At 52.8% G+C, this 19643-nt stretch overlaps 1 protein-coding gene and 1 long non-coding RNA gene across 5 annotated transcripts in view; one reads left to right on the top strand and one right to left on the bottom strand.

Moving 5' to 3' along the window:
* The first annotated feature begins 943 nt into the window (after positions 1 to 943).
* Positions 944 to 8905, top strand: LOC136564130 (uncharacterized). The gene is made up of 2 exons (XR_010784685.1): positions 944 to 1026; positions 8187 to 8905. It is a non-coding gene; the product is annotated as an uncharacterized lncRNA (long non-coding RNA).
* Positions 8906 to 12322: 3417 nt separating this feature from the next.
* RNFT2 (ring finger protein, transmembrane 2) overlaps positions 12323 to 19643 on the bottom strand; it is a 31174-nt gene continuing 23853 nt past the window's right edge. Inside the window, exons 9-12 of one of the 4 annotated variants that reach the window (XR_010784684.1) lie at positions 17980 to 18045; positions 16970 to 17071; positions 14911 to 15235; positions 12323 to 14710 (exon numbers count right to left, since the gene is read on the bottom strand). Coding sequence is in view for 2 of the 4 variants with exons in the window: in XM_066561915.1 (XP_066418012.1) it covers positions 14388 to 14423; positions 15110 to 15235; positions 16970 to 17071; positions 17980 to 18045 (330 nt within the window). In the remaining 2 variants the exon portion in view is untranslated. Of the gene's footprint in view, positions 14711 to 14814; positions 15236 to 16969; positions 17072 to 17979; positions 18046 to 19643 lie in introns of all 4 variants that reach the window. The other 3 variants (XR_010784683.1, XM_066561915.1, XM_066561916.1) reach the window with 3 other exon arrangements.

Raw genomic sequence — 19643 nt, forward strand, 5'->3', positions numbered from 1 at the left:
CAAACTGTCCCTCTGTCCCCACGCTGTCCCCTCTATTCCACTGCTGCCCTCTCTATCCCCAAATTGTCCCTCCATCCCCACGCTGACCCCTCTGTCCCACCTTCCCCACTGCCCTCTCTATCCCAATGTCCCCTCCATCCCCACGCTATCCCCCCATTCCTACGCTGTCCCATCAAACTCCCACCCTGGATACCAGAATCTTCCACCACACAAGTGCTGTTCCCTCCACTCCCAGTCCCACACTGTCATTCCATCCCCAGTGTCCCTCCATCCCCGTGCTGTCCCCTCCATCCCAACACCATCCGTGCATCCATCCGTCCATCCATCCCTCCATCCATCCGTCCCTCCACCCATCCATTCCCATGCTGTCCCACCGAACTCCCACCCATCCCTTGGTACCAGAATGTCCCACCACACAAGCACCGTCGCCCCCAGTCCCCTCCATGTCCTTCTATCCCCACACCATCACCCGCATCCCTGTGCTGTCCCTCCCATCCCTCCGCCGTCCCACCCAACTCCCACACCACCGCTGGACCCCAGACCGTCCCAGCGCAGCACCGCTGTCCCCCTGCCCCCCACCCCGCGCCGTCTCCCGGCTCCCCCCTCTCCGCCCGCGGCCGAGCACCGCCCCGCGGGGGATGATGTAACCCCCGGTCCCCCCCGTGTCCCGCCCGCGTCCCGCCCGCCGCACACTCGGCGGGCTCGGCGGCGAGCGGACGCAGCCATGTGCCCGTGCGCGCTGCGCGGCCCCCCCGCGCCCTGCAGCCCCTGCGGCCCCGGCCGCGCCGCCCGGCCCGAGGCCGCCGCCCGCCGGGTCGCCGCCCGCCTGCGCCGCCTGGGCGATGAGCTGGAGCAGCGGCGCAAGGCGCGGGGCCGCGGCCCCTCGGCCGCCCGCCGCCTGGCCGCCGTGGCGGGGCTGCTCTGCGCGCTCACGCCCGCGGCCGCGCTGGCCTGGCTGATCCGCAGGAGGAGCCTCTAGGGAGAGGGGCGCTGGACGGAGCGGGGAGCAGGCGGGACGCGCAACAGGTGGGCGCGGGACGGGGCGGCCGGCGGGGCTGGGCTGGGCTGGGCTGGGCTCGGGACGGGCGCGGGGGCTCGGCTCGGTCCGGCCCGGCGGAGCGCGCTGTCCGCGGTACCCGCGCCTCGCCGGGCTGCGGGGGCTGAGCGCGGCAGCGCACCGAGCCGCGGGCTGCTCGTGCTGCCGGATCGCACCGACCGCTCTCCTTTTCCTACTCCTCTTCCTCTCCCCTCTCTCTTCCTCTCCCTGGACTGCCGGTGCAGGTCACACCGACCTGTCGCTCTCACCTCTCCCGCCGTCCCCTCCATCCCCACTTTCCCCCTCTCCTCTCCCCTTTTCTCAGAACTCCTCAAACGCCCCCTTTCCCCTTCCCTGAACTTTTCACGGCTTCCACCCCCGTGGCTCCCCTCCGCCCGCTCCACCCGTGCTCCTGCGGGGCAGTTTGAGCTCCGTGCCCGGCAGCGGCGCGGGGCAGCTCAGGGGGAGCCGCGCAGGTCCCGTGTTGCCCCGGCTGCCGGTCCCGAGAGCTGGAGGGTGCCCCGCACACCCGTGCCTGCCAAACCTCCAGCCCTTTTTTGCGTGGAGGAACTTTCCCTGTGTCCTGTCATTCCCTGGTGGGCTTTAGAGCCACGGGTGCTGTGGGGCACTGGGTGGTGGAATGTTCCCACTGGACTTTTACCTGGGACATTGGCTCTGTGTTTTGGATAATGCCTTGCCCAGTGTTGGGGGTTCTCCCCGAGGGGGGTCCCAAGCCACTGGCCAGGAAAAGCACCCAAGCCCAGTTACTGCTGGTTCTGTGCTCCAGAGCCACTGAGCAAATGAGCAGCAGGTAACCAGGACATGCCTGGTCCTGTAACCTTCGTTGTTGTCATCCTGGTGACAGCTCCGGGGCTTGTGGGGACAGCTCTGCACCCTCAGCTCTGGGAGCACTCGGGGATACTGAGCATATGTGGGGTCAGCTCAGGGATTTTGGGTGCTCTGTAGAGTTCTTTGGGTCGTGGATTTGTCACCACAGACCTAAGGAGCACAGGCTCCTCTTTTGGGTGCTGTAAATTGCATCATAAACACCCCCCAGTGTCTGTCTGTGTTCAGGGCACAATTTCAGTGCATGTCTAACTTTCAGCGTGCACTGGTATCCCACCAGCTTGGATAGGGCAGTGTGGAAGGAAGTCAGGTTATCAGAGAGTTTAAAAATGAGGTTTTCCAGCAGGTCTGTGTGTTTGCACTGTGTGTGCACTCTGTGGGGGGGCATTGTTGTCATCCATCTGAGCCACAACTGCTGTGTCTGGCAGGAGGCTCCGCTGGTCACCTTTGGAAAGCTTTCTTTGAAACAAAAACAGAGGAGAACTGTGGGGTTTTGGTAAATTGAAGCCTCAATGTCTATAAAAGCAGGCACTGGATGGTGCCTCAGAGGTGGTGTCAGTGGTGAGGGACCGTGGTCAGGAGCAGAGCAAACACATCTCTCCCTCCCCGTCAGTTTGTGGCAAGTATGGTTCCAGTGTTTGGAAGCAAACCCACCCGTCTGCCTTGCTGGCCTCTCTGAGCACAAACAGAGCTGAAATCCAAGGGGGAACGGCAGTCATCTCCCTTATCTAATGTCTCAAATGTCCATTTCTTTCTGACAAGCCAGGGAAATTCCTCCCTGCCCGGTCTGGGACTCTGTCCCAAGCAGAGGAGGTGGCAGGTGAGCAGGGCTGGCAGAGCGAGCCTGTCAGCTGGCCCCGGTGATCCGTGCACACGCTCAGCCCAGACTCGCTGGCAATCCCACGAGGCCAAAGCTGTTTGGAGTATTAATTTTTGTGAAGGTTTATTGGGCAGACACTATTCTTTTCCCCCCAATCTCTTGTGCTGTTGATCCTGGAGTGCTCACTTCCATTTCTGCCCACCAGTTGCTTATAAATGGCTTTGATGAGAGGCTGTGGAAAAGCCAAGCATTATCCCGGGCGCCTCCGAGGCGAATTCCATGGGCAGCACCGTCCTGCCCCTGGCTTCAAAGGCTGCCACAGACAGCGTTGAGCTGCCTCCAAATGCTCCTGGACACAAATACACATGTAAGGCTGAAAAGGAGCTCCTGGTGTGTGATGGGAAGCGGTTTCAGGGATAAAGGCACAGATGAACAAGCTGGTGACACTCCTGGCTGTCCCTGTGTGCAACCTGTCCCACTCCTGCCACGCTTCTGAGGCACAAGTGACCAAGCTGCAGATGAAAATACAATGCAAGCCCAGAATAATTAACTGTGTCATCTGCACCTCAGTTCCTCAGTTATTCTGGCCATTAATAATCTTTTCATCCTGAGCAGTAATTTGCTTTCACCAGTGGAGGTTTCTGACAGTCTGCAGTGTCTCAGAGCCCCAGTGACAGTGCAGTGAGCTGGTTAGCCTTGGAGATGAGGTAAGACAGTGTTTGATTACCTCAGCAGAGTATTTCTGAACAAAACAGGCATTTTTCTGCCATCCTCAGAGAACTCTGCAGTGACAATAACATTGTCCTGCAACAAGCTGGGAAGTCCAGCCTCTAACCACTTGTGATCTTTGGATTTCATGGAAAGGCTGGTAAGAGGAGAGTAACTTGTACAGTTAATGAGTGCCCTGCAGAGTCAGCCTTTGTCTCGTGATCCGGTGGTTGCAGAAGGAATGGAGAAAAGAGGAAAAGGCCAGTTTCAGCTTGGGTTATTCCTCGAGTTCCCCTCCTGCTTTTCCAAGAGGCTGTGAGCATTCTGAGGCAGGAGCTTGTTCCCTGAGCTCCGTGTGGCTTCTCAGAGCAGCCCCGCTCAGGGAACAATCCCGTGCTCCAGGGAGCCCCTCGTGCTCCCACAGCCCTGGGTGATGGCAGTGGAGCAGGATTAGGGCTGTGACCAGCTTGCATCTGCAGACCCTGCTTGGGATTTGGGATGGATGCTTTGCAACTGGTAGTTGTAATATGTAATCTGACATCACCTTGAAACATCCAACCAGGGCATGAAGTATAGTTGTCAGGTGCCAGTTTGGCATACAATGTCACTTGTATTTCGCTCTGTTAGTTCAGGAGTGGCAGTGTATTAAAATCAAACCCTACTTGTCCCTGCCAGCTCCACCAGCCTGGTTCCGTGCCCACTGTGTTGCCAGGAATTCCCCCCACTGTTTGCTGCGAGGTTCATGCAGAGCCACTCTGTCCAAAGTCTCAGTGCAGTTAATTATCTGTATTAAAACTGGCTTGATAAGATTTCTGGAGGTGTCCCACTGAGCTGTGCAGGAGAGCAGAGCAAACGAAGGACCAGAGGCAGTGGAGATGCAGAGAGCTGGTTCTGCACCAGGACAAACATCCAGCCTCGTGCACCCCGTGTGTGTCCCTCACACAAAGAGGCAGGCTCTGTTGTTTATCCTCCTGGATCAGGAAAAAGCCAGCCCTTCCCAGTGGCAAGCATCCTGCTCAAAAAAGCCAAAGGTCCCTGCCACCCTCGCCCCAGCCTCACAGTTCAATTGAAGAAAGAAAACCTTCAGCATTAATTCTCCCGATAAACAAACATCAGAGTTTGCACAAACAAACAGCAGCCCAGGAATGGCTCATTCCACGGGTGGACTGAGGCCAAGCAGGACAGTCTTTGTGGGAGGTTTGGAGCCCAGACGAATTTTTTTACTGTCTGGGTTCCCTGCTCTTCCTATACAAAGATCTCCCGGACACACCATTCTTCCCAGTTCGTTTCTAGCACTCCTGAACCCCCTCCTAATTGTTTTCTGGTCTTCCAAGTTGCCCTTCCACCTCCCGCGGAGATGCTAATGAAGTGTGAGTGTACGCGGATGGGGCTGCTTGGGAATTTGACAGGGCTTGTGCCCAGCCCTTGTTCCCTCATTAAGCTGCTGCTGCGCGGGGACGGCAGCGATTGTGCCTCGTTTAGTCCCTGCCTCCAGCGTGCCCTCAGCGATCCAAGCCCTTGGATATATTTTTCCCTTTCAATATATCAATAACTGTTATTTTGTTTATTAGCAGTGGGACGTGCGCCAAGCCAGTGGCCCCTGTAATCCCTTTAAATGGAGCAGTTCCATGCTGACACAGTAGCCGTGAGCAGAACTCCTTTTTCCAGCTGGAGCTCCAACTCTGCTCTGGCTTCTGGCTTCGTGCAGGTGCTGCCCAAAGGTGGCTTCTCCTCCCCTCCCTGAATAAAAATCAGAGAAGTGCTAAGAGACACAGGACCCCCTACCTGAGTCGTTTCATGCCCATTCCACTCAGCATCCATGAGAAAAGCAGCTTGGATTTTTTGGTAAAGCTGTGGGATCAGGCTGGAGAATTCCAGGTAATCTGGAAGTGGAGCTGCCTGTGTGTGTTAAAGCACCGGGATGTGGCCAGGTTGGCTGAGGTGGTTTTGTAACCAAAACCATTTGTTGTCTCATAACCTTATTGCTTCCTTTGTGCAATGGTTGAGAGCAACTTTCTGAGCAAAATCTGTCTCTCCCTAAATGCCCAGGCACAGAGGGATACATCACCAAAGAGAATGTCAGTTCCCATGAATAAATTTCAGTGGAAGTAAATTTTTCCTTATCGTTCCCATCCATGTTTCCAATAGACACTGCACTTTTCATACAGGCACTCAGCCATAATTCCTTGGATTTTAGAAGGAAATGAAAAATGTTGATAGTTGTGGACAGTTTCCCCCAAAGTTTCAGCCTTTTCAGAATGGCACATAAAATAATCAATTTTTCAGCAGCTCTACAAAAGGGATATGCTGGTTCTCTTTCCAACTTACTATCCACCCCAGTACAAATGGGATGTAGTTTGGCTTTCCCCAGCCTTTTTCAGACCCAAAGTACCAAATTTTGCTCTGTCTGCTGAGTGCCTATTGTGGGAAATTTGGAGTAACTCCACTGGAGTCAATTGGGTTGCCCTGGATTTACAGTGCTATAAATGAGATCAGAATTGGCTCAAAGTATATTCCATTAATGAGTCAGATACTGGCAATGCAGCCAATATGCACCCAGAAATGGCTTTAACACAGCCTAGGATATTCAAAATTGGTTTATTGAGAGATGGGCTCAGGGCCAGAATTCTGGGGTTCTCTTTTATTCTTTCCATGAAATTCACCTTCCTGCAGAAGGCCAGCACGAGGCTGATGCAAAACTTAAGAGCCATTTAAGCCCTTAGAATGGGGCTTGTGAGATGCATAAACATTGTGCTGAGCTCTTTGCCTGCCCTGGAGCAGATTTATCGCTTGGAGTTCAAGATGTTCTAGGATTTATCAACTTTTACAGGTTTTTATAGATTTTCTATACATTAAGTGACACAGAGAGACAGTTTGTAAAATACAGTGACACCACGGATGATCTGTTGCCAGCCATGGGTGGCACAGCAGGACAAGGGTTCAGAGCTTGGCAGCTGGAAGTGCTGCTACAGGAGAAATAATAAATAAGGATTAAATGGTTTTGCTGTGGAGGAAATCCTTTAATCAACTCCTGGACTCTTTATTCCAGTGTAACTTGAGTAAATATCTCACCTCTTGGAGTGAAGGCAGCCACATTGCTTTGTACAGCGCCACACTCACAGCCCAGCTGTGCCCTGCTCTGGGCAATTCTGGCATTTGTGTGGGGAGTGAGGCACCCAAATCCCCTCCTGATGATGTTTCCCAGTCTGGAGGATCCCAAGGTGCTGTGTGCCTGTCCCTGAGCACCCAGGGAAGCAGGAAGGCTGAGCAGGGTGCATTCCAAGCCCCAGGCTATCCCTGGAGCTCTGCATTGACTCCCTGTGCCCAGCTGCTGGTTTTGTGTAGCTGTGTTTGTCCCTCTCCACACAGCAAACACCTCTCCTATTCACCTTCTGCCAAAAGAGCCAAACAGCTCTGCTAAAGCACTTTGGGACACTCCAGTACGTCCAGAGGGCAGGTGGGATGTGGGAGATGGAGCCTGGAGGTGCAGCAGCCCTGGGATGGGGCTGGCTGACAGCCTTGATCACAGCCAGACTGGAACTGTGCTTCACCTCTGGAGGGTTCATCCCGGCCTTCCTCCTTCCTGCCATTCCCACCGGTGCCTCAGATTCCCTGAAACTAGAAAGCAGGGCTGGGAATGAGGGGCTGGAATTGCCACATCCTGTGGGCAGCCGGCAGGAGCTGGGATAAAGCAGACGTGGTTCAGGAACCAGAGGCGTTCCAGGGACAGGGAAAGGTCACAGCCCCAAGGCCGTGTTTGCTCTCAGGCCCAGGGGGGATTGCTGGGGTGCCCTGGAGCCCGGAGTTGGGCTGATGATCCCTGTGGGTCCCTTCCCACTCTGGGATTCTGCTCAGAGTCCGTGCCAGCACCACAGCTCGCCTCTGTCCCCGGAGGTTCAGCCCATCCCCAGGCTGTCTCCTGCTGCCTCCCCGCTGGCATGGGCAGGGCAGGACGGCAGCAAGGGGAGGGATTCCGGACTAAGGCAGCTCAGGGTCTGCCCCGGAGCTGCTGGCCAGCCCTAATTAGCTGTGACTTCATTGCTGCTGCAGTTGCACCGTCAGCGACTCCCCCCCTTTCCCCGCGGTGAAATCACCTCATCCCGGCTGGGCTGCGGTGGAGATTTCTCCGTGCAGGTTTTTCTAGGATCTCTCACTGTCACCGCCTGCACACGAGATATCCATGGCATCTGCCCCGCCATCAACAAACTGAGGGACAAACGCTGGGAAATGGGAATTTCATCGCAGATGCCCCTTGGGCACATCTCCTGCTAATTTGCACTTAGATGGGTGCCTTTCTCTGAGCACTTTATTAATTAAGGCTCGCAGCCCACCTGTGAGGCAAGGAAGTTATTAGTGCCCTCATTTTCCAGCAGAACTGAAAGCAGTGGTTTGCCCAAGGCCACAAATCTAATCAGTGGCAGAGGCAGGGATGAGTGAGTTCTTGCAGTCTCCTGTGATACTCCGTGCACCCCACTGCCTACCTGGAACAAATTTAATGGCTTCCCTCAAAGTTCACATTTTTGTTGAAGTGATGCAAATGAAGATGGAGCACCCAAAAGGAGCCTTGCAAGGGGGAGAGCTCCCAAAAATCTGCAGTACCCAGGGCCAAAGGCATCATCTCCTGTCTGAGCCACAAACCCTCCTCCCCATAAACTCCACACTTCTTCTTGTCCGTAAATTTAGTAGGAGGGTTCAAGCATAAATTTAAAGGAAGCTTTTATTGTACCAAATGCATCAACATAATTAACACCCAACCCCATTCTTTTGCTTTCTTAGGCTGGAACAAACCCTGTGCCCTTGGAGAAAATTGTTTCCCCTTTTCCTCCAGGGAATCCAGAGCCTGAGCAGCAGCTGTGAAGAGTGGAGAGAAAGAAAGAAGTGGGAGATGCTGGAAGTGCTTTGGGCGACGTGAGAAGGAGGATTTGCCCGGAAGGAGCTGTTCAAGGGCCCAGCAGCAAACCAGAGACACAAAACCTGCTTATATATAGAAGAATGTAACCCCTGTGTATGCAGACGTGGACGCGTGCATGCCTTGTCGAGAGCGTAAGCGACATTCCCTGTAGATCAGATCGCTGCTGTGAGCAGCCCTGCTCCCGCAGGCCAAGCCTTGGCACTGCTGCTGGCCCTGCTGGACACCACCCACTGCCCTGCTGGCCCATTTCTGCAGCAGGATGAGGAGGAATCTCTACACCCAGATTTGTAATCCTGAGAATTCCAAACGTGCTGCCCAGGCGTGGCGGGAGCGGGTGCGGAGCGGCTCGGACAGCGGTTTGTGTGTGTAAATATTCATGCTCTGGCACCAGGGGAGAGCAGCTTTCCTATGACTTTAGTTTCTCTGGTGCTACATTTAATATTTGTCTGGGGCTAAACTGCCTCTCTGTGGTGCTACAGTTTCCCCAAGAGGATGTTCTGAAACGTGGGACAAGGAAAGATCTATTTTGGTTATTGATATTTATACACAAGATAGCAAAAAGTAAGACTTGTTGAGAAGGTGCTATTTTTTTTTTCTTTCTTTCAATCTCTGCAGAAACTTAAGACAAAACAAATAATCTACCCCAGAACTTTATAAAACTCCTTTTCTTTGGAGCAGTTCTTTTTCTTTTGGACAGTGTGGAGCTTGGGAAGCAGCAGGCACTGAGGTGGAAAGGACACAGGGCCCTTTCCACTGCAGTGTGCACATCAAAGTCTGCTAGAGCAGCACTTTCTGCAGCTCCAGAGCTGGGAATTCTCCTGCATGGTGATTTATTCAGTCCCACATCCCGTGACCCAGGGAAGAGAACTCTTATCCAGACTGATCACTAGAGCAGGGGATAACAGGAGAGCTTGGCCTTAGAAGTCAAAGGGCTTTTTTCAGTCTAGTACTGAGCACTTTTATCCTTGCAGCCAAAACTACCTGTCAGATTTCGGGTACCTTCCACATACAGCAACCTGTGCACAGTTTTTTAGAAACATTTTTCCTACCTTCAGATATTTGCACCAGAAAATTGACCCTGCCATGACAGGGAGGGCATTTTCAAAGGCATAAAGGAATGTTAGAACCCAATTTCTGAGGGAAATTTGGCTCCTTTTCTTTTAAAAATACTTCCCACCCCTCACCCAGCCCAGGAAGAACCCGAGTGGCCTCTGTGTCCAGTGAGACCCTGCATTTTCCACTGCTGCAGGAGAAATGTTTCTAAGCAATCTGAAAGCTAAATTCTCCCTTTATCAAATATTCACTGCAGTGTTTTGAGCCCCTGCACACATTTTCCTGGCTGATATTGATCCAGGTCCATTCCCAAACAGCAGCAAGGGCTCTGCTGGAAGAGCAGATGGTTCCTGGTGAGGAGCCTTGCCCTGCCCTGGTGATGTGCAGTGTTGGGAGGGGTGGTGTAGCTCTGTGTAGTCTGTCTGTCCATGCCCTTGGGGTGCTCTCAGAGCCACAGGGACCAGTGAAACATTTTCCTGCCATTTCTGGCCTGATGCTCAGTAATCCTCAGCATCCTGAACCCTTTCCCAGCTCAGTCTCCTACAGTAACAAAAGGAGGAGCCTCAGCTGATTCCAGCAGTGCTGGGCAGAGCCTTAAAAATACCAATTTCTGGAAAGCCCTGGAATGTGGGAGTGAAATTGTGCCTGTGGAATTGCACAATCCCACTTGAACAGGAGCCATGGATGTGACACTTGCCTTAGGGCACATCCTCCCCAGCCCTGGGACAGGCCCAGAGCTGGGTCACATCCCTCAGAGGCTGTCCCACCATTCCTCACCTTTATCAGCTCTGAATGTAATGAACTCCTCACCTGGAATAGGCGTTATTGCATTTCCCTGGGCACACAGCTGGCACTGCCCTTCCTCTCTGCTGCCCTGGCTGTGGGGGCTGCAGCCTTCAGGCTGCTCCCAATGTTTCAAGTCCCTTGGAACAGCACAGCCAAGGAAAAGGAAGGGAAGTTCTGTCCTCCCCACCTCGGGAGAGCCCCCAGATCTGTGATCAGCCCCAGTGCAGGGATTGGCTGATCTCCCTCAGTCCCAGCCCTCCGTGGACAGGCTTGTCTGTGAAAATTCCCAAACCTCAGAGCTCCCAGGGGATTGCTCTCCTCAGGGGCTCCAAACAGTCAGCAAAAAATGTTAACAGACTTGTCCTGCCCAGCCTGGAACAGCCACATGGATGGTGCTTCCCCAGTGGAAACCAGAGCAGGGCTGGAACCCCAAACCCTGCCTTGTTCCTGGTTTGCTTCACTTCTGTAGTTCCAAACTGGATGTTTTGTGTGAACTGAGGGTGAAGTTTTGGAGTTTTGTAGCCAGAATTCCCTGTACAGAACTGGAATTCCTTGTTGAGGGTATGGATTTGTCAAAGCCTTACATTTTGTGGTGTAATTGCTATCCTTGAACGCCTCCATTTTTTGATAAGGAGTGTTTTTATCCTTTCTACAAGATCTGCTTTCCCCCTGGTTGGTGTTTGCCCGGAAAGGGAAGGGTGCTGTGAGCTCCCTGGAAATTCCCAGTCCCTCCTGTGGGCAGGAAGCCGGCACAGTTCCCCTCTGGCCCTTTTGTTTTCTCCGAGCAGTGCCGGGGTTGGGTCAGCTGGGAGGGCTGTGGAGGAACGGAGCCCTCTCGGGTTTCAGAGCTCACTTATGAGCTCATGGTCTGCGCAGAGCACGGCGGGGAGGGAGCTCTGCATGAATCTTTAAAGCATTCCCTGCCAAGGCAGCTCCCAGCACAGCCTGCAATTCCATATTCCAAGGTAAAAGAGCAGCCTGGTGTGGGCTGCTGCCACCTGCTCCAACTGCTCCTCTGGCCAGGGAACTCAGTGCTGGGTTACCCCAGGGCAGGGCTGGGCCCAGGAGCTCCACATTCCTTCCTCTTCTCCTGCAGAATTCTTTCCAGCAGGTAAAAAAGCTGAAATGGGCCCAGGCCTCCTGTCCCAAGCTTGGTGTGCCCAGGAGGGGCAGCACCCAGAGCAGGGAGCTGGCAGTGCCCAGGGGGGGAATCCCATCCTGCTCCTGCTTCAGAGAGGGAGGCAGGAATTCCTCTGAGCCAAACACATTGCTAAAGCAATTCCCTTCAATCCTCCTCGAACACTTCTTGAATCAGCTTCATCTGATCTGTGAGTCTGTTTTGTTTCTGTATCACAGGAAAAGTTAAAAAGGTCTCTTAAACCCTCAGCATGAGCAGAAGCAGTTCCTGCTGTTGAAATCCATGACAAACTGAACTGGTTAAACTGGTGCAGTGTCTGTCCACAGACAGCCTGGAATGAGGCATTCCCAGCTGGAAAACTGCATTGCCCTGTAAAAAGTGGCCCCAGTGAGGACAGAATAGCCCATAATACTCAATTTTCCTACACAACATCTGTCCCTGATCTCCACAGGAGCCTGGTGTGTACAGAACAGACCACCTGAGCTCCCCACTGAATCCTGGACACACACTGTCCATGTCCAACCCTCCTGGCTGCATCCCAGCTCCCCAGCAGGTGCACAGCTTTCCCTGGAGCCACTTTGCTCCCAGCAAATTTGATTTTCAATCCAGGCTTCAAACTCGGCCTCATTCTTGTGTAACTTTGCTGTGTGTGAGCTGAACTTTCCATCTCATCACAGCAGTGAGGAGACTCTGGCCATGCCAATTCCACATCCAAGGCTGAGGGAATTGTGAATACCATGGGAATTGGGCTTCCCTAGGACCAGCCAGTCTGAGGAGAGGAGAGGGATCCTCACCTGCTGCTCCTGCCTTGGGTTTTTACACCACAAAATACAAACTTTTTTTTTTTCCAAATATTTATTTGAGTTCAGGAGGGGATTTTGATGTGACTTCAGTGTCCACTCTGAGGGAATTACTGAAGTGCTTGAATTTCCCAAGGTTTTTAATATTTACAGGAAGAGACTCTGAAGCTTGATAAATATTCACTGAAAGCATCTGAGGATAAAATGGCCATTAATTAGTTACACCATTATTACTTACACCTTTATTAATTACTCCATCAGCAGTTACAGGTGGCAGCAAGCAGAGCAAACCCAGCTGCAGTGGGATTTAACTCCTTGGGTTTTTACAGCATCCCTTTTCCAGTCATTCACCAGTTTATCCCAAATCCCTCCCATCCTCCTTAGTCCTGAGGCCACTGGGAACTCCCCAGTCTCTGCCAGTGGCATTGCCCAGGGAATGACAGGCAGGGAATGCCCAATTCCTGGCATTTTGCTGATCCAGAACCATTGGGATGAAACTCCAGCAGGGTCACTGTGCAGGTTTCCCCCTCACCAAAGCAAGGGCAGGGCCTGTGCTCAGAGTTCCTGGAGCTCCAGGAGGCTCCTGGTCCTGGCTGGATGGGGCTTCTCTCTTTTGTAAAAGGAATTTCATATGCTGAGACTCTTTGTACATATTTATAAGGAATTTATTAAAAAAAAAAGAAAAATAACTGTTCAATGGCAAAAAAAAGGCTCTGGGTTTTATTTCCTCTCTCTAAGGAATTTCCTTCCACAGCTTTCCCTGTTTTCCCATGGAAATCAACAGTCATTGGAACTGAAGTTTCCCCTGGATGCTTTCTGGTCCAAGTGTCATGTTCTAGGAGAAGGTTAGGACCATCCTCCCAAAAACAAAATCCCAACATTTAAGAATGCAAACCCACACTTTGCCTTTGATTTCCTGCCTTACCACCAATAAAAACCTAATTTTGAAGCAGTGTATCCCACACTTTCCTACTGAGCTTTTCCTACACTACTCCAAACACATTTTCCAGAAGCATTTAGAGAAAAAAAATCAGAATGAGAAGCAGCTTTTCAAACAGTTTGAAAGCAGGAACACCAAGCTTTGGGTTCAGTGGCACTGCAGTGACACTGAGGCCTTTCAGAACCTCCCTGCCCATGGAATCACTGATTTCCCTTTTCCTGGTGAATATTCCAGGCTATCACACATCACATTTGTTATGCCCAATGAAAACCCTGCTCCCTGCCATTCTGAACTCTCTCCCATCCCAAAGACAGGGATCTATTCCCATTGCAGAGAGCAGTGAGATTCCTTGGCTTAGTTCTCCACTTTCACAGGGTCCATTAGACAAGAATTTGACATCACTTTGGCTTGGAAATTAAAGCTTTTCCTGCTCTGCTTCCCTGGACCTCCCAAGCCAGGTCTGGACTCTGCCCAGCTCAGGCTCTGCTCTCACCACTCCTCCTCAGCCACACTGAGATTATTTCCACAGAAACGTGGAGCTTTACTCCTGTTCCCATCAGCTCCTGTTTGCTTTAATTCCTCCCTGTGGAGTTTCCATCAGCACAGCCAGAACCTCCTTCCCTCAGGAGCCTCTTCCTGCTGATGGCTCAGGTGGGGCTGTCACCTTCAGCCATTTCCATGGCAATGAGCTGGGGATGCTGCTGCTCCTGGCGTGGTTTGGGGACAGGGAAAGCTCCAGAACAAACAGCAGCTCCTCCCTCTGAGGGCTTGTGCTGCTGGAGAAGCTCAGCAGAGAGCTCAGCCACAAGGATTGGGTAATTCCTGTTAATTCCTGCCAGGGATCTCCTTCCTCAGGAGCTCCTGCTGAAGCTCAAGGCTCTGGTTTTCCCTGCTGGAGGAGCCAGGCAGGTCCTGGCTGAGGAGCACAGGGCAGGGACACTGAGTTTGTGACATGCTCTTAGACAGGGGCTGGATTTCCATCCAGACAAACACAACTCAACTTCAAGCTCCCTCTGCTCTCCCCAGAGACTGGGAAATCAGAAAGTCTCACCATGAAAATGAAAGAGGAAGAACATTTCCAGGGAAAGGAGGTGTCATTTCCAGCTTCACTGGCAGGGTCCTTCCCAAGCTCCCTGTGATGTTCCTAAGGTGACAGCACGTGCCATTTGTGGAATCAACTGGGAAATGACATTTCTGCAACTGCAGCTGTGGACAGGAGGTTCTGAAGCCCTGCTTGGGAAGAGTTCTCAGAGAGAGGTGCTGTGTAATTCTGTGAAGTGATGGACTCAGGGAGTGCAGGGCCAGGTGATGTGGAGCTCCTCAGCCAGAGCACAGCTTTGTTCAGCACTCACACCCTGCCCCGGATGTGCTGTGCTTGTCCATACTGAAAGGAAAACAGGAAACATCCCAAACACTTCACAACCCTGTAAGCTCCAAAAACACCCTGGAGTTTACCACAACATAACCCACACCTCCCCTGCCTTCCTGGGTAAAGTTTCTGGCCAGTCACAAATGTTCTGTTGGCTCAGAGCTGGAAGAAGGACAGATAGAACTGAGCAGGGATCCTGGCATTGTCCTGCTCTGTGCCTGGTGAGCTGCCCTGCAGTCTGTCAGTGCACCTGCAGGAGAGCAGGGCTGCCCTGCTGTCTGTCTGTCTGTCTGTCAGTACACCTGCAGGAGAGCAGGGCTGCCCTGCTGTCTGTCTGTCTGTCAGTACACCCGCAGGAGGGCAGAGGTGCCCTGCTGGCTGTCTGTCTGTCTGTCTGTCAGTGCACCTGCAGGAGGGCAGGGCTGCCCTGCTGTCTGTCTGTCTGTCTGTCTGTACCCCTGCAGGTGGGTATGGCTGCCCTGCTGTCTGTCTGTCAGTACACCTGCAGGAGGGCAGCCCTGCTGGCTGTCTGTCTGTCAGTGCACCTGCAGGAGAGCAGGGCTGCCCTGCTGGCTGTCTGTCTGTCTGTCAGTACACCTGCAGGAGGGCAGAGGTGCCCTGCTGTCTGTCTGTCTGTCAGTACACCTGCAGGAGGGCAGGGCTGCCCTGCTGTCTGTCTGTCTGTATGTCTGTCAGTACACCTGCAGGTGGGCAGAGGTGGTGCCGTCCTTCCAGCAGCGCAGCGTCTCCACGGTGACCGAGCGGCACAGGGGACACGTCTTCTCCCGGTCGAACCAGAGGCACAGGCACTCCTCACAGAACACGTGCTGGGGACACAGGGACAGGAGCATCACTGCCACAGGCACTGTCACCAGGCCTCACACTGGAAATGGGGCTGGGTGTTCTGTCCCCATGTGTCAGAGCTGGGGCAGTTCTCTGCTGTCCATGGGGCAGTTTTTCCTTTATCTCTCCCCCAGCCAATCCTCCCTGCAGGAGATCTCTGCTGTCCATGGCCACTGAGTGTCCCTGCAGGGCTGATCCAATTCCATCATCCCATGGGGAGATGCTGCGCCCAGGGCAGGAGCCAAGCATTCCTACCTGGATCCAATGTGAGCCTGGCACAGCACAGCAGCCTTTGCCCAGTGCATTGCCAGAGGAGCAGCTTCTGCTGCCCTGCATGGCCAGAGGGAGCCCAGGCCCATCTCCAGCAGCCCTGGGGCTGCAGAGGAAAACTCCCCCCTTGTGCAGGATCCCTGCTCCAGCAGCAGCACAGCTGGCACTGCAGGAGGGCTGAGCCCCATGGGATGGGGCTGTGCCACCCCCTGACACACAGGGGGACAGGGACTGCTCTCGCTCTGTCACTGTTGTTTTGTATTACTGTATTATTTTATTTTTTTATTTTCTTCCCTAATAAAGAACTGTTATTCCTACTCCCATATCTTTGCCTGAGAGCCCCTTAATTTCAACTTTATAATAATTCAGACAGAGGGGTTTTACATTCTCCTGCCTTCCTTAGCAGACACCTGTCTGTTCAAACCAAGCCACCTCACCAGCAGGGAGGCAGCTGGTGCAGCTGGCACTCACAGGCTGTGGGAAATAAACCCCAGTTTGCCAAAGCTCTGGTTTCTAATTAGAGCACTAGAAATAAACATTCCAAAGGCCTACAGCACCTGGGCTGAGAGGGTTTTCCTCTGCCATATTTCCCTCCTCAGTTCCCTAAGTTATCTAAGTCCTTACTGAGCTCCCATAACCTCTTTCTTCCCCCTGCTCCTTGCATTTGCTTTATGCTGCACTCCCAGTTTGCCCTTTCCAGTAAAAGTCAGTTTTCATCCCTGATCTCCTCCTCTGGTTTCTGCACTGACCCCTCTCGAGGTTCTCCCCAGCAGACACCATCCAATCCCAGACTGGGAGAGCAGGAAAAGGGCAAGGAGGGAGCACGAGGAGCTGTGAGAAGCTGGAAACTCCTCCACACATGAGGAGTCAGCAGAAATGTCACTCCTCAAATCCCAGCTCTGCCAAGCAGATCCAAAAGCAGCTCCTCAGGGGCTTCCAGCTCGGAAACATCTGCACAGATGTTGACAGCAAGGCTAAGAGGCACCTTTGGTGCACAGGATGGCTTTAATTTGATAACCCTGTTATCAAAAGGGAGTTTTAATCCACCCAGCCCTCTCGAGGGGCAGGTAAAGCTCTGCTCAGTGTAGCCCCAGGGTCTGCACTGCCCATTGCAGCCCCTGCCCCACAGCCACAGTCACCCCCCAGCTGCCACAACCCAGTGGTTACTCAGGGCAATTTCCTCCCCTGAAATGGAAAATGGAAACCCCCTCCCTCTGAATTGTGATAATCTTGGAAATTAAGGGGCTCTCAGGCTAAGATATGGGAGAGGACTAACAGTCCTTCATTAGGGAAAAAATAAAATAAAATAAAAATGCAGTAATACAACAGCCACCAGGAGCTGGATCAGGAGGCAGCAGAGGCCTGCAGGCGTTCCCAGGCTGGCTGTGCCTCTCCCCACTGCAGGAGCTCACTGAGGGAATGGCAGCAGGGCACTCTGGGGGTCTTACCTGGCACAGAAGGATCAGAGGTTCCCTGAACTCTGCCTGGCAGATGGCACAGATGTCTCCTGCCTCACTGCACTGCTGGCTCGTGGCACGGACCCCATAGGTCTGGCAGGGACAGGGGGGGATAAAACAAACCCCAGGTCAAAGGATTGGAAGGGTAAATGTGTACAAAGATTGCTTTTCACCCCAGATTCCCCACAGGGACAGCAGTGTGGGGAAGGGAGATCTCTGCTCCCTGTCTGCCTTTCCCCTGCAGCTGACTCCATCTTTTAGGGCCTCCACTTGTGCAGCAAGGATAATGGAATTTAATGAGCTCAACAGGGAGCTGAGAGGATTAATTCAGCATCATTTGCAGGGGTGTTTAGATGGAAGGAGGGATTATTATTATTATTAGCAAGCAGGAGACAATGGAAGAAAGAGAAACAGCAGCAGCACCCACAGGCTGCCCACTTCCCCTTTAGATACAGGGAAGGGAAATGTTGCTGTTCCCACTGTAAGAGATTTAGGGCAAACAGAAACCTGCTGAGGGAAAATGACCAGCCCAAGCCCAGGGAATAAGCAAGATAAGCTCTACCAAACTTTGATGAGGTTTTTTTCCTCTACAGCCTTTGATTTTACTCTTTTAAAATGGAACTCACTGCAGCAGATCTAAATATCAGCCCTGTGGAATGCAGTGCCTGGGATAATTCCTGTGCCCTGCAGGATCTGTTTCTGCACTTCAGGCACCACAAAGTCCTTCCCACACTCTGCATACAAAGTTTTGTCAGCTCCTTGCAGTTGGATTAATCCACATTACACAGAGCCTCCAATCAGAACAGGAACAATCTCCCAGCACAGCTGGGGCAGGGCAGATGTCAGAAAAGGTCCCTGATGTCCCTGACAGGAGCCCCCAGCTTGTCCAGCCATGGGCTAACATTGTTTTATTCCGTGGTCCTGAGCAATTTTCAATTTTTATCATTCAGCAGGAACAAGGTGCCACCTCTGGGACTGCTCCTCCACATTTAACTCCTTACCTGGGGGGTGCAAAGGACCTTCAGTGCCTTCCTGACACTTCCCACACGGCCACAGATGTCAAAAGACTGCAAAAATAACACCCCATTTTAGATCATTTTCACAAAACCTCTGTGTGTGTGTGTGTGAGTCCAGAAACTCAACAAACATTCTCCAAATGGATACTCAGAGGGGAAAAAGTAACAATGGTGCCAAAAAAGATTTCATGGTGATCATGAAATATGTAATAAATGGGAATTGACAGTGGGGAAGGGTGGCCAGAAAAGCTCTGGGAGCAGCTGACTGCAAAGTGGGGACTTTAGAGGACACAGAGGGGGCTGGCACCAGGCTGGGCTGGGGACAATTGTCCATCCCATTAGGCAGGGAAGGGCTAAAATGGAGCTGCTCCCATAGAGAAGGGAAAGGGGAGGAAAAAAGAAGAGAAGGGAAAGGGAAAGGGAAAGGGAAAGGGAAAGGAAAGGAAAGGAAAGGAAAGGAAAGGAAAGGAAAGGAAAGGAAAGGAAAGGAAAGGAAAGGAAAGGAAAGGAAAGGAAAGGAAAGGAAAGGAAAGGAAAGGAAAGGAAAGGAAAGGAAAGGAAAGGAAAGGAAAGGAAAGGAAAGGAAAGGGAAGGAAAGGAAAGGAAAGGAAAGGGGAAAAAGGAAAGGGAGAAAAAGGAAAGGGGAAAAAGGAAAGGGGAAAAAGGAAAGGGAGAAAAAGGAAAGGGGAAAAAGGAAAGGGAGAAAAAGGAAAGGGGAAAAAGGAAAGGGGAAAAATGAAAGGGAGAAAAAGGAAAGGGGAAAAAGGAAAGGGAGGAAAAGGAAAGGGGGAAAAGGAAAAAGGAGGAAGAAGGGAAAAGCCTGAAAACCTAACCCAGTCTATCAGGTTTCTCCTGCCTGCAGGCAGAGCACAGGGAAAGCTCAGTGAACTAAAGAAGATGTGAGCAGTGACAGTGCAAGGAGCAGCTGGGGCTGGTGGCCCAGCAGGAGCTGCTGCTGCCCCCTGAGGCAGGGGAGGCTGTGGGGCTGCAGCTGCAGAGCTGGGGCAGCAGAGCACAGGCACAGAGGAGCTGCCTTTCTGTGCTGAAGTGGTTTTGGTGAGGGATGGAGTGGGCTCAGTGCAGGGAATGCCAATGAGCTCATCCTGCAACGCAAGGGGAAGCAAATGCAGCACCAAGAATGATTCCAGGCAGCACCCACGGGGCTCAGGGCTCCTTCCAGTAATGCCTCCAGCTGGGGCTGCCCCTGCCTCAGACACCCCATCTCCTGCTGAGGATGGGGTTAGCCCCTTCCTTCCTTCCTTCCTTCCCCGTGCAACTCCCAGCTTTTCCTGCTTGCTTTGCTGACAGCACAACTCCAGTGCCTTTGCTCTGATGTCTCCTCTCTCCCAGACCACATCCCCCCTCATTTCTTTCCCTCTGGAGCTCCCTGCACACCCAAAAGCTGTGTGTTTCAGAGGGCAAACACCCATTTCTCACCCATTTTTTTGTTGTGCCAGCCATCCCTTCACAGCTGGGTCACACACACAGGGAGTGCTGCTGCTCAGGACAGGCAAAAAACCCAACCTGGGTGCTCTGTGTGTGAACACCTGGGATTTCTCCACCAAAAGCAGAGGCTTCTGGCTCCACAGGGCAGACAGAGGCACCAGCCCAGCTCCCAGCAGCCTCCTGCAAGTGCTCCTGCCCTTTGT

Source organism: Molothrus aeneus, chromosome 18 (genome assembly GCF_037042795.1).
Source record: "Molothrus aeneus isolate 106 chromosome 18, BPBGC_Maene_1.0, whole genome shotgun sequence".
NCBI lineage: Eukaryota > Metazoa > Chordata > Aves > Passeriformes > Icteridae > Molothrus > Molothrus aeneus.